The following is a 14,024-nucleotide window of genomic DNA, read 5'->3' as shown; positions in this document are numbered from 1 at the left end:
TTATTCCTTTTTGTTGCTGAATAGTATTCAGCATATTTTATTAATATTAAATTATGAGTTAATATTTATACTGTATCGAATATACCTCATTTTCTGATTCATTTACCAGTTTATGGACATGTAGACTGTTTCCACTATTTGGCTATTATGAATAATGTTGCTGGGTCACCTGGGTGGCTCAGTCATTAAGCATCTGCCGTTGGCTCAGGGCGTGATCCCGGAGTTCTGGGATCGAGCCCCACATCAGGCTCCTCCGCTGGAAGCCTGCTTCTTCCTCTACCTCTCCCCCTGCTTGTGTTCCCTCTCTCGCTGGCTGTCTCTATCTCTGTCAAACAAATTAATAAAATCTTTAAAAAAAATGAATAATGTTGCTAGGAATATCTTATACAAGTCTTTGTGTGGTCATAGGCTTTCATTTCTCTTGCTTAGACACCTATAAAGTACTAAGTCATAGTACATTATTGTACACTTAAGAAAATCTGCTGAACTGATTTCCAAAGTGGTGGCACCATTGTATACTCTCATCAGAATATACAAAGGTTCGAGTTTCTCCACATCCTCAGGAAAACTTTTTATTGTCTGTCCTTTTGATTATATCCAATCTAGTGGGTATGAAGTAGTATTTCATTGTGGTTGTAATTTGCATTTTTCTTAAAGATTAATTATGTTGAGCATCTTTTCATGTACTTGTTAGCCATTTGTGTATCTTCTTTGGTGAAATGTCCATTAATTCAGATGTGATAAATCACTAGTGCATCATGTAGTTTGATGTCCTTAATCTGATAATTTGGATAATATCATACTTACTGTCTTGGTGGAAATATCACATTCAGTTACCATTTTGCATCTAGAAACTTTTTAGATACCATTTTGCTTCCAGTCACTTAAAACTCCCAACACTGGGGCACCTGGGTGGCTCGGTTGGGCATCTGCCTTCAACACAGGTCATGATTCCAAGGTCCTGGGATTGAGCCCCACATCGGGCTCCTTGCTCAGTGAGGAGTCTGCTTCTCCCTCTCCTTCTGTCCCTCCCCCATGTATGTGCACGCTCTCTCTCTCTCTCTCAAATATATAAATCTTGAAAAAAAAACAACCCAACAAAACCAACACTTTCCTCATAGGGCTTGCTAAGACATTTTGTCTGTTGGTGATTTAATTTTAATTTTAATTATGTTGATGATTTGTCCTGTAAGTTCTTCCCCAGCTTTAGATTTGAGAAATTTTCATCTATCTCATACCAAGTTTTTTGGGGGAAAGATCGATTGAACATTACAAGGCTAAGTTGTGCATCATTTATGAACTTTGTTTTATCATTGTCATGGCAAATAGGATTACCACTAAGTGATATTTATTATTCTCTAAATGCCATAATTAAAAAAAATCCTCTGTGAGCCTGTGTTGTTTTGACCAAATCTAAGTTATTAGAATTTGTATAAATTTATCTTAAACTATCTAGAATTTACTTAGTAAGATCAAACTTTGAAACTGAGCAACCATCATTATATTATCTAAAAATAGGATATTAAAAGATAGTGTTAATATGGTAGAACCCATACTGGACAGGAATTAGGAGATTTGACTCTTCCTACATGACTTTTGGAAAATTTATATTTTAAATGCTTCTTTATTCATAAAATAAGGAAGTTAGAGGAAAAGAACACAGGCTTTAGAATCTAACAGAATTGGCTTCTATTCCTCAACCTGCCATTAATATAGAGTGACCTTGCCCAGTCACATATCTAAACCCCTGTTGCTTATTTGTAAAGTAGGAATAATAGTATTTATCTCATGAACTGTTGTGAATACTAATGAAATAATGCTTAAAAGTCCTTAGGCCAGTGTCTGGCACGGAGTAAATAATGTTAACTGCTCTTATACTAGGTGATCTTTTATATGCCCATAAACTTGCAGAAGAGATTTTGGATCATATGATTTCATAACTTTAGAAACTTGGGCTTTATCGTTGGTATTTAGTGAATGATCACTTTTAAGTATGTTTCCTACTGTAATGACTTAAGAGGGCCTGTCTTTTTTGAATATTATTTTCCCTGGAAAGTATTCTAGCTCTTGAAAATACCCATTCTGTATCATCTTTTCTGGGCCTTGCATGATTTATAAAATGCAAATGGAGTAATAAAGTAATCTACATTACTATGTTAGTAGGACTATAAAGTTTCCTTCTTTAATTCTTAGAGATTTTCTTTTTCATTTCTCTTCCCCCTCCCCCCAACCTAACAATGTGACACTAATACTAGAGTTTTTGTATCATATGGCAGGAGAATTTAGTACTTACCAACTTATGAAGAAGACACTTCGAAACAAAAATGTCAAAATGTCACTCAAAATATCCCGCTTAGGCAGTCCTCTTTTTAACCTGTGTATCCCGCAGTATTCAGATTCATTGTTCAGAGATTGGATTTCTGTGAGATAGTATAAGATTTAGCTTGACAGTTTGGTGTTTATTTAGAAAAGCTGTGAAACATATGGAGGTTAAGGGTTAAAATAATGTTAACAAAGTTTTCTAGGTATTTCACTTCTTTTTTTCCTGTGTATTACTCTACCCAGGTAAATGAGTAAATCAGAATATCTAAAACCCATTTTTAAAAATTGTGGTAAAATGTGCATAACATAAACTTTACTATTTTAACTCTTTTTTAAGTATATGGTTCTTTTTTTTTTAAAGATTTATTTATTTGAGAGAGAGAGAAGGAGAATGAGCAGGCGGGGAAGAGGAGAGAGACTCAAGCAGACTCCATGCGTAGCATGGAGCCCGACACAGGGCTCGATCTTAGGACCATGAGATCACGACCTGATCTCATGAGCTGAAACCAAGAGTCGGACGCTTAACCAACTCTGCCATCCAGGTGCCCCAAGTATATGGTTCTTGATATCAAGTACATTCACATGGTAGTGCATCCATCTCCAGACTTTTTCAGTCTTCTCCAACTACAACTCTGTACCTATTAAATACTAACAACCCATCTTCTCCTTGCCTCACCCTAGCTTCTGGCAACCACCATTCTACTTTCTGTTTCTATGAGTTTGACTACTCTAGCAATGTCAGGTAATTGGAATCATATAATGTTTATCCTTTTGTAACCAGCTTATTTCATTTAGCATGTTTAAAGATTCACTCATGTTTTAACATGTGTCACAATTTCTTCCTGTTTAAAGCTAAATAATATTCCATTGTGTGCATATGCCACATTTGGTTTATTCATTCATCCATCCATTCAGGGACACATGGGTTGCTCCTGTGGCTACTGTGGATAATGATGCTATGAACATGGGTGTACGAATATTTGTTCGAGTTCCTGCTTTTACTACTTTTGTGTATATACCCAGGAATGGAATTGTTGGCTCATATGGTAATTCTATATTTACTATTTTGATGAATCACCATCCTGTTTCCCATAATGGCTGTGCCAATTTACATTCCTACCAGCAGTGCACAAGAGTTCCAATTTCTATACATCCTTGCCAAAACTTGTTGTTTTCTGTGGTTTTGTTTGTTTGTTTGTTTTGGATAATAGCCACCCTAAATAGTCATGGGTGTTAAGTGGTATATCATTGTGGTTTTGATTTGCATTTTCTTAATGACTAGTGTTGTTAAGCATCTTTTCATGTGCTTCATGGCAGTTTGTACATCTTTGGAGAAATGTCTATTCAGGTCCTTTGTCAGTGTTTGATGAAGGACTTTTGAGGTCACATTGTTAGAGAAACTTAATACATGACAGTGAACTAGTAGGTGCTACGTGGGATTAAAACTTGAAGAGAAAAACCACAAGTCAGATGCAAACATTGTCAGTGGTTGTTCCTCACTGCTTCAGTTGCACTTTATCACTTTTAAGTCATGACATTTATTTATTTATTTATTTAAATAAAAGGGAAAAATGTACTGTATAGCCAACTTAGTAGTTTAGGAGAAAAGTAAAGGAAACTAAGGGAGGTAACAACAGAAATAAACTATAAACTAGAAAATGGTGGAATTAATAACTATAAGAGCTGATTTTTATTAAAAAGTTAGGAAATAAAGAACTTGAGCACTATACAAAGAAAAATAACAGAACTAGAGTTAGAATTTGAAAACATGGACTATATGAAAAATAGGGATTTTAAAAAATTAGAATCTGTGCTCAGATGTATGATACATCTCAGTGTAATGATGTTATATGGCTGACTGGTCTTTTATTTTGTATGCTCGTAATCAAATATAGTCCTTTTATTTTGGTTATTCAGTAGTTATTTGTTTTCAGAAAAATCCTAGATGTTTCATTTAACTTAGTTTTTAGCACGGAATTCCCTACGTGTGTATGTAAGTAGACCTCACATACACACATTTGGTAAGTAAGTTTGATTTCATTGTAAAGACTTAAGAGAATAGATGTTTATGTGGCAAAATTTTGTGTAGAATAATTTATTAGTGTTCTTCCCTAATTAGGGCTTTCAATAAAACACTGATTTTACCAAAATTCTCAGAGCTGTATAATAAGTAGGAAAATGTGAGGATGGACTAAGCTTTTATATTTGCTGAATTTTACCATTGATGTTGAATAGCTATACTCTTTAAGGCTAAATTTGAATTTAATGATGGATTTGGTTTTCTTCTTTTATTTTTATTTATTTATTTTAAAGATTTTATTTATTTATTTGAGAGAGAGTGAGCGCACGCGAGAGAGGGAGAGCACAAGCCTATGGGGAGAGGCAGATGGAGAGGGAGAAGCAGACCCCCCACTGAGGAGGGAGCCCGATGTGGGGTTCCATCCCAGTACCCTGAGATCATGACCTGAGCTGAAGGCAGCTGCTTAACTGACTGAGCCACCCAGTCCCCCTGGTTTTCTTTTAAGTCATGTGTCAATTACTGTAAATTATAAAATGTGTGTTTCAGTAATATAATGAATTATACCCGTGAATTAGCAGACTTAACGGATAATATTTTTAAATTTTGTTTCCTTTTAAAATTATTTATTTATTTAAGTAATCTCTACACCCAGTGTGGGGCTTGAACTCAGGACCTGAGATAAACAGTTGTATCCTGTACCAACGGAGGCAGCAAGACCTCCCCAATGGATATTTTTATTTTTATTTATTTTTTATTTTTATTTTTTAGTAATTTTTATTTTGTTATATTAGTCACCATACAGTACATCCCCAGTTTTCGATGCAATGTTCCATGATTCATTATTTGCATATAACACCCAGTGCACCATGCAATATGTGCCCTCCTTAATACCCATCACCGGCCTGTCCCAATCCCCCAACCCCCTCCCCTCTGAAGCCCTCAGTTTGTTTCCCAGAGTCCACAGTCTCTCATGGTTCATTCCCCCTTCTATTTACCCCCTCTTCCTTCTTCCCTTCCTTCTCCTACTAATCTTCCTGCTATTTCTTATGTTCCATAAATGAGTGAAACCATATGATAATTATCTTTCTCTGCTTGACTTATTTCACTTAGCAAATCTCCTCCAGTCCCATCCATGTTGCTGCAAATGTTGTGTAATCGTTCTTTCTGATGGCTGAGTAATATTCCATTGTTTATATGGACCACATCTTCTTAATCAAGTCATCTGTTGAAGGGCATCTCGGCTCCTTCCACGATTTAGCTATTGTGGACAATGCTGCTATGAACATTGGGGTGCATATGGCCCTTGTCTTCACTACATCTGTATCTTTGGGGTAAATACCCAGTACTGCAATTGCTCGATCATAGGGTAACTCAATTTTTAACTTTTTAAGGGACCTCCACACTGTTTTCCAGAGTGGCTGTACCAACTTGCATTCCCACCAACAGTGTAAGAGGGATCCCCTTTCTCCACATCTTCTCCAACATTTGTTGTTTCCTGCCTTGTCAATTTTTGCCATTCTAACTGGTGTAAGGTGGTATCTATGTGTTGTTTTGATTTGAATTTCCCTGATGGCTAATGATTTTGAACATTTTTTCATGTGTCTGTTAGCCTTTTGTATGTCTTCATTGGAAAAGTGTCTGTTCATATCTTCTGCCCATTTTTTTAAAAAAAGAGTTTATTTATTTATTTGACAGAGATAGACAGCCAGCGAGAGAGGGAACACAAGCAGGGGGAGTGGGAGAGGAAGAAGCAGGCTCATAGCGGAGGAGCCTGATGTGGGGCTAGATCCCATAACGCTGGGATCACGCCCTGAGCCGAAGGCAGACGCTTAACGACTGCGCCGCGCAGGCGCCCCTTCTGCCTATTTTTTGATTTGATTATTTGTTTCACTTGTATTGACTTTGAGAAGTTCTTTGTAGATCTTGGATACCAGCCATTTATCTGTAGTGTCATTTGCAAATATCTTCTCCCATTCCATGGGCTGACTCTTAGTTTTTTTGACTGTTAACTTGGCTGCGCAGAAGGTTTTTATCTTGACGAAGTCCCACAAGTTCATTTTTTCTTTTGTTTCTCTTGCCTTTGGAGATGTGTCATGAAAAAGGTTGCTGTGGCCGATGTCAAAGAGGTTGCTGCCTATGTTCTCCTCTAGGATTTTGATGGATTCCTGTCTCACATCGAGGTCTTTCGGCCATTTGGAGTTTCTCTTTGTGTATGGTGTGAGAGAGTGGTCAAGTTTCATTCTTTTGCATGTAGCTGTCCAATTTTCCCAGCACCATTAATTGAAGAGACTGTCTTTTTTCCACTGGATGTTTTTTCCTGCTTTGTCAAGGATTAGTTGCCCAAAGAGCTGAGGGTCCATTTCTGGGTTCTCTATTCTGTTCCATTGGTCTATGCGTCTGTTTTTGTGACAGTACCATGCTGTCTTTGTGATCACAGCTTTGTAGTATAGTTTGTAATCTGGCATTGTGATGCCCCCAGCTTTGTTTTTCCTTTTCAACAATTCCTTGGCGATTCGGAGCCTTTTCTGGTTCCACACAAATTTAAGGGCTGTTTGTTCCAGCTCTTTGAAAAATGTCATTGGTATTTTAGTTGGGGTGGCATTGAAAGTGCAGACATTTTCCATCTGGGTAGCATAGACATTTTAACTATGTTAATTCTTCTGATCCATGAGCATGGAATATTTTTCCATCTTTTTGTGTCTTCTTCAGTGTCTTTCAAGAGTGATTTGTAGTTTCTAGAGTACAGATCCTTTAGGTCTCTGGTTAATTCCGAGATAACGTATGATTTTTGGTGCTATTGTAAATGGAATGGATTCCCTAATTTCTCTTTCTTCAGTCTCATTGTTCGTGTACAGAAATGCAACTGATTTCTGAGCATTGATTTTGTATCCCGCCACATTGAATTGTTCTATAAGTTCTAGTAGTTTGGGGGTGGACTCTTTTGGGTTTTCTATATAGAGTATTATGTCATCTGCAAAGAGAGACAGTTTGACTTCTTCTTTGCCAATTTGGATACCTTTTATCCCTTTTGTTGTCTGATTGCTGTTGCAAGGACTTCTAGTACTATGTTGAATAATAATGGTGGGAGTGGGCATCCTTGTCGTGTTCCTGATCTTAAGGGAAAGGCTTTCAGCTTTTCCCTGTTGAGAATGATATTCGCTGTAGGCCTTTCATAGATGGTTTTTATGAAATTGAGGAAGGTACCCTCTATCCCTACACTCTGAAGGGTTTTAATCAGGAAAGGATGCTGTATTTTGTCAAATGCTTTTTCTGCATCAATTGAGAGGATCATATGGTTCTTGACTCTTTTCTTGTTGATATCATCTATCACACTGATGGATTTGCAAATGTTGAACCACCCTTGCATCCCAGGGATGAATCCCACTTGGTCTTGCTGGATAATCCTTTTAATGTACTTTTGGATCCTATTAGCTAGGATCTTGTTGAGGAATTTTGGCATCCATATTCATCAGGGAAATCGGTCTGTAATTCTCCTTTTTGATGGGGCCTTTGCTTGTTTTGGGGATCAAGGTAATACTGGCCTCATAGAATGAGTTTGGTAGTTTTCCTTCTGTTTCTATTTTTTGAAACAGCTTCAGGAGAATAGGTATTATTTCTTCTTTGAATGTTTGGTAGAATTCCCCGGGGAATCCATTAGGCCCTGGACTCTTGTTCTTGGGGAGGTTTTTGATCACTGCTTCAATCTCTTCATAATTAATTGGTCTGTTTAAATAATCAGTTTCTTCCTGTTTCGGTCTTGGTAGTTTTTAGATTTCCGGGAAGGCATCCAGTTCTTCCAGGTTGTTTAATTTATTGGCATAAAGCTGTTGATAAAAGTTTCTAATGATCCTTCCTATTTCATTGGTGTTGGTTGTGACCTCTCCCTTTTCATTCATAATTTTTTATTAATATGGGTCCTTTCTCTATTCTTTTGAATAAGTCTAGCCAGTGGCTTATCGATCTTATTTATTCTTTCAAAGAACCAGCTTCTAGTTCTGTTGATCTGCAATACTGTGCTCCTGGTTTCTAATTCATTGACCTCTGCTCTAATCTTGATCAACTGCCTTCTCGTGCGTGGGTTAGGCCTGTTCTTCTGTTCCAGCTCCATCTTCTTGAGGTGAGAGTATAAAAACTGCATTTTAGATTTTTCTATTCTTTTTAGTCAGGCTTGGATGGCTATGTATTTTCCCCTTAGGACAGCCTTTGCAGTGTCCCACAGGTTTTGGACAGATGTGTTTTCATTCTCATTGGTCTCCAGAAATTGTTTAAACTGATTTTTAATTTCCTGGTTTACCCAGTCATTTTTGAGCAGGATGGTTCTTAGTTTCCAAGTGTTTGAGTTTCTTCCAAATTTTCCCTTGTGATTGAGTTCCAGTTTCAAAACATTGTGGTCTGAGAATATGCAGGGAATAATCTCAGTCTTTTGGTATTGGTTGAGACTTGTTTTGTGACCCAGTATATGGTCTATTCTGGAGAAAGTTCCATGTGCATTCGAAAAGAATGAGTATTCTGTTGTTTTGGGGTGTAGCGTTCTATTTGTTCCGGAGTGTAGTGTTCTGTATATATCTGTGAGGTCCCGCTGGTCCAGTATGTCATTCAAAGCTCTTGTTTCTTTGTTGATTTTCTGCTTAGGTGATCTGTCTGTTGCTGAGAGCGGAGTTTTGAGGTCCCCTACTATTAATGTATTATTATCTATATGTCTCTTTATTCTGGTTAAGAGTTGGCTTATGTATCTAGGGGCTCCCCTCTTGGCTGCATAGATATTTATAATTGTCCTATCCACTTGTTGTATACATCCTTTAAGAATAATATAGTGTCCTTCTGTATCTCTAACAACAGTCTTTAGTTTAAAATCTAATCTGTCTGATATGAGAATTGCTACTCCAGCTTTTTTTTGAGGTATATTGGCATGAAAAATGGTTTTCCCTCCCTTCACTTTCAGTCTGGATATATCTTTAGGTTCAAAATGAGTCTCTTGTAGACAGCAAATGGATGGGTCATGTCTTTTTATCCAATCTGCAACCCTGTGTCGTTTTATGGGAGCATTTAGGCCACTCACATTGAGAGTGATTATTGAGAGATATGATTTTAATGATATCATGTTTCCTGTGAAGTCTTTGTTTCTGTAGATTGTAAATTTCTGTTCTGTATCACTCTTGGGGCTTTTTTACTTTTATAGAACCCCCCTTAATATCTCTTGTAGGGCTGGTTTCGTGGTTACGAATTCCTTGAGTTTCTGCCGATCCTGGAAGGTCCTTATCTCTCTGTCAATTCTGAATGACAGCCTTGCTGGATAAAGGATCCTTGGCTGCATGTTCTTCTCCGATAGAGCTTTGAAAATACCCTGCCAAACCTTCCTAGCCTGCCAGGTCTCTGTAGACAAGTCTGACGTTATTTTCCCCCCTCTGTATGTAAGGATTTTCTTCCCCCTGGCAGCTTTCAAAATTGTATCCTTGGATCTAATATTTGCGAACTGCACTATGACGTGACGTGGTATAGGTCTGTTCTCATTGACCTTGGGAGGGGTCCTCTCTGTCTCTTGGATACGAATGCTTGTTTCCTTTGCCAGATTAGGGAAGTTCTCAGCTACAACTTATTCAAATATCTCTTCTAGACCTCTCTCTTTCTCCACCCCTTCAGGGATGCCGATGATTCTGACATTGGAATGTTTCATTGAGTCAGTAATCTCCCGTAACTACATTCTTGAGATTGGATTTTTTTGAGCCAAGTTTCTGTTTTAACTTTCTCTTCTACCATCCCATCCTCCAATTCACTAATTAGTTCTTCTGCCTCATTTACCCTGGCTGTCAGAGTGTCTAGTTTAGACTACATTTGATTCATAGCATTTTTAATTTCTGCCAGACTCGCTCTCATTTCTGCCCTTAGAGAAACTATATTCCCTTTAATATTTTCATTCATAGTTTTTTCAAGCCTACACATCATCTTGACCATTGTTACTCTGAACTCCATTTCTGACAATTTGGTTATATCCATAGCCATCAGTTCTGTGGCAGAAGCCACAGACTCATTATCTTTTCTTTCCCGGGGTGGGGGGGATTTCTCCTCCTTGTCATTCTGATGAGGAGAGGTTGCAGGGGTGCCCAGAGCCCAGATTATTGACCAGGACACAGGCAGTGTGCACTTGTTTTTAGGGACCTTAGGGATGTGGGCTTCTTGATTTTTCAGCCTCCCTTCTGGGGGAGGGGCCTGTCACGCTGATATTCAGGCAACCCTGTTTATTTTTATTTTTAAAAAAGATTTTTAAATTAATTTTTGTGTAAGGGGGAAGGGCAGGGGAGAGGGAGAGAGTCCTAAGCAGACTCCACGCTGAGCACAGAGCCCAACTCAGGGCTCGATCCATGACCCTGAGATCACAACCTGACCCGAAACCAAGAGTGCAGTGCTTAAGTGACTTGACCACGCAGGTGCCCCAGGGTAATATTTTTAAAGTGAGGAAGGACTATAGTCTACAAATAAGTAGTAATATGAAAATATTATTAAAAGGTATTGCTTTCCTTCATTTTTCTAACAGGGTCAGCATATTTCATTAGCACCTATCCAGAAGCTTGAAGAAGCTCTATATGAATACCAACCACTGCAGATAGAGACATGTGGACCACAAGTTCCTGAGCTCGAGATGCTAGGAAGACTTGGGTAAGTGTCCAAAAACTTCTCATTGAGGAACTGATGGTTAGGGCTTATCTATTAGTACTATTTTTAACTTACACTTTAAAAATTCTTAGATTTTGAATTTTAGAACTTTACTTTTTTGTGAAAAGTGAATGCTTAATAGTAAGTGTACACATTTTTTTGTATGTTTTTGTTAGGTCTTTTGAGATTAAGATTGGATTATTATTAGTTCTTTTTAATGATGTTGTTGGCAGCCATACCAATGTAGCTGTTCATTTTCAGCTCACTGTGTAATTTTTTAGAAATAGGAGCCTAAGTTAGTCATTAGTAAAAATATGAGAGTTGTGACCTTGCCATGAAAAAGGGTAGATTTACTCATTGTCTTCTATTTACAGTGTAACTATATTTATGAGAAATGAGCCACAAAATACGTTTAGTTAAAACTTATAATGTAGGGCTGGCCCAGTGGCTCAAAAGCTGTATTAGATGCATCTGTTTTGGAAATGAACCTGGGATGGTGACTCTTTTGGGTGATGGAGATGATCACAGTCTGTCTCAGGGAAGCACGTGTGTATCTATAGTATCCTTGAAAAGTGTAGGCACAGACTTTGTTGGATGGAACAAATCATGTCTTGGTCTAGCGTCTCAAGCTAAATTTTTGAATGAAAAGATGATCTAGAAAACATTGCTTCTTAACAAAATAAAATAGTTTAAAGAATATAATGTGAAAAGAAGATAATGGATACAATGAAACAAGTGATTAAAAAGTAATTTTAAAAAAGACCCCAACAACAAAAGCAAGATAGATAAAACAGATAATAAACCCTACATACAAAAAAAACAAAAAACAACAAAAAAACTTATGTGCATCTTCAAAACCAAAATCTCAAACATGACGCATAGTATTATATGTATGAAACTGGAGGCTCTAAGTTCCAATGACTATTAAAATGACAGATAATTTACTAATCTGCTCTTTAGTAGATCTTATTATTTTCTTTAGTTCTGTATTCTCTTAAGGTATGAAGCTAAGGAGATGTGAAACTAAACCTAAAACCCTTTTGAGTTTGAGATAATAAATTTATCAAATAATTTGCCTAAGTGCTAAAATTGAAACTTGAGATAGACCATATAGGGTTTCATGATGTAAAAAGTAAACTAGTGATAAAGATGTTGGTTCTTATCTCTTATTGGGTTAGCAAGAGCCAGAATTCTAGATCTCTAAAATAAATTTTCTTAAAATCTTTACTTTTAATGTTAGTGAAGACAAAACTATTTAAAATAGTATTCCTTTGTTACAGAGTTTTGCATTTTTTAATAGTTTTGTCATCAAAATTATATTCGAAAGATTGTGGAAATGAGCATGCATTATAATAATGCACAAGTGAAATGTGTGACAACAGTTAGTGCAAAGGATAGGAAGAGGAAATAACTGTCATTGTAATGTTCTAACAGTATATATGAAGTGGTATAGTAGTACCTGGAAATAGATTGTGGTAAGTTAAAGACATTTAATAGAAACCTTCTAGCAACTACTAAAAATCTGGGGGAAAAAAAGGGACAGTCAGTTTATCAATAGCAGAGAAAAATAATGAAATCCTAAGAAATACTTCATTAATGAAAAGGAGAATAGGGAGAGAGGGTGACAAAAGTAAAGAAATAAGCAGTTAAGAAACAACATGGTAGTAGATTTAGTCCTAACTCTGTAATTACATTGCATATAAATGTTCTAAAGCAGCACTATCCGATACAACTTTCTGAAATGATAGAAATATTTTATGTCTATGCTGTCCAGTATAGTAGTCCTCAGTTTCATGTTTCTGCTGAGCACTTGAATGTGTCTAGTGCAATTGAAGGACTGAATTTTAAATTTTACTCAGTTTAGTTTAAATAGCTATGTATGGCAGGTGGCTCCCATATTGGATGGCACAGGTCTAAATAGTCTAAATACTAAGCAGAGATTGCCAGACTGCATTTAAAACAAAATTTGCTATATGTTTTCTATAAGGAACTGGCATTATATATAAAAATATAGTTTTTCTGAGTTTTCCAAGTTTCTCTGTACTTCTTGAATCTATAATTTGTTGTTTTTATTTTGTAAATATCTCAACTATTATTTCTTCACAGATTTCTTTTTTATCAAAGGAATTCTTTCTGATCTTGCTATTTTTATATCTAGCATTTCCATATCACTCCTTTTTAAAATTTTCATTTCTTTTCTGAAATTCCCTGTTTATTATACGTTTTCTACCTTTTTCCCTAGATCTTTTAACTTATTAATCACGTTATTTTAAAGTGTCTTTGATATTCAAAATCTCTGGGTCTGGTTCTGTTGATTATTTTATGTCATGATGATAGATTTATTTTTCTTGCTTTCGTGTGTTTATTATAATTATTATTTGAGTAGAACGGAACAGCAGAGACCAAGATTTATGCCCCTAAATATTTATGTACTTTTTTTCTGTCAGGGCATTAAGATAGAGAATTGAGTATTAAGTCTGTAGTTTGATTTTAGTTTGGGTTTTGTTGTTGCTCCAGTTGTTGTTCATAGGCTTCAACTTCTTCCAGATAGTCTATTGCCACTTTGTGCCTAGTATGAGGCTTTGAGTGCTGGAGGGATCTTTTCGGTCTTCTTGCTCCACTCTCAGCTTTCAGCATCAGGCTCTGGCCACCTGAGCCCCATAAAGGGTTCTCTCTTGGTGCTTCTCCCCAGCAATAAACTGCTTTTTCCTCTTTACTTGGAATAAGTTTTGTGGTGGGAAAAAGGAGACTTTTTAGTTCTCCTGTTCCAACTTTAGCCTTAGGAAGTCTTGTGTGCTAGAACCTCAGGGTAGTGCTTTCTTGGTGTATCTGTCTCTTTCCTAGAGGCGAACAACTTTTGTCTCTTATTTCAGAGCGCAGTTGGGTTTGCTGTTCCTCTTCTAGCCCAACAACTGAACTCTGTCTTATGTTGGTAGGTATGGGAAATGTTGGGTATAAGACAGTTTCCTGTTCCTCCTGCACCCCATCTCTGCTTTGCGTCATTGTGTTAGCACAGGTAAGAATTGGTTTT

At 36.9% G+C, this 14,024-nt stretch overlaps 1 protein-coding gene across 2 annotated transcripts in view; it reads left to right on the top strand.

Annotated features, from left to right (window-relative positions):
• MNAT1 (MNAT1 component of CDK activating kinase) overlaps window positions 1-14,024 on the top strand; it is a 197,496-nt gene that overhangs the window by 120,071 nt on the left and 63,401 nt on the right. For both annotated transcript variants that reach the window (XM_026480428.4, XM_026480429.3), the window contains exon 7: window positions 10,875-10,996. In XM_026480428.4, coding sequence (XP_026336213.1) covers window positions 10,875-10,996 — 122 coding nt within the window. The remainder of the gene's footprint in view (window positions 1-10,874; window positions 10,997-14,024) is intronic.

The sequence above is a fragment of the Ursus arctos genome, unplaced genomic scaffold (assembly GCF_023065955.2).
Source record: "Ursus arctos isolate Adak ecotype North America unplaced genomic scaffold, UrsArc2.0 scaffold_25, whole genome shotgun sequence".
NCBI classification, from domain to species: Eukaryota; Metazoa; Chordata; class Mammalia; order Carnivora; family Ursidae; genus Ursus; species Ursus arctos.
This window is presented reverse-complemented; position numbering and strand designations above follow the sequence as displayed.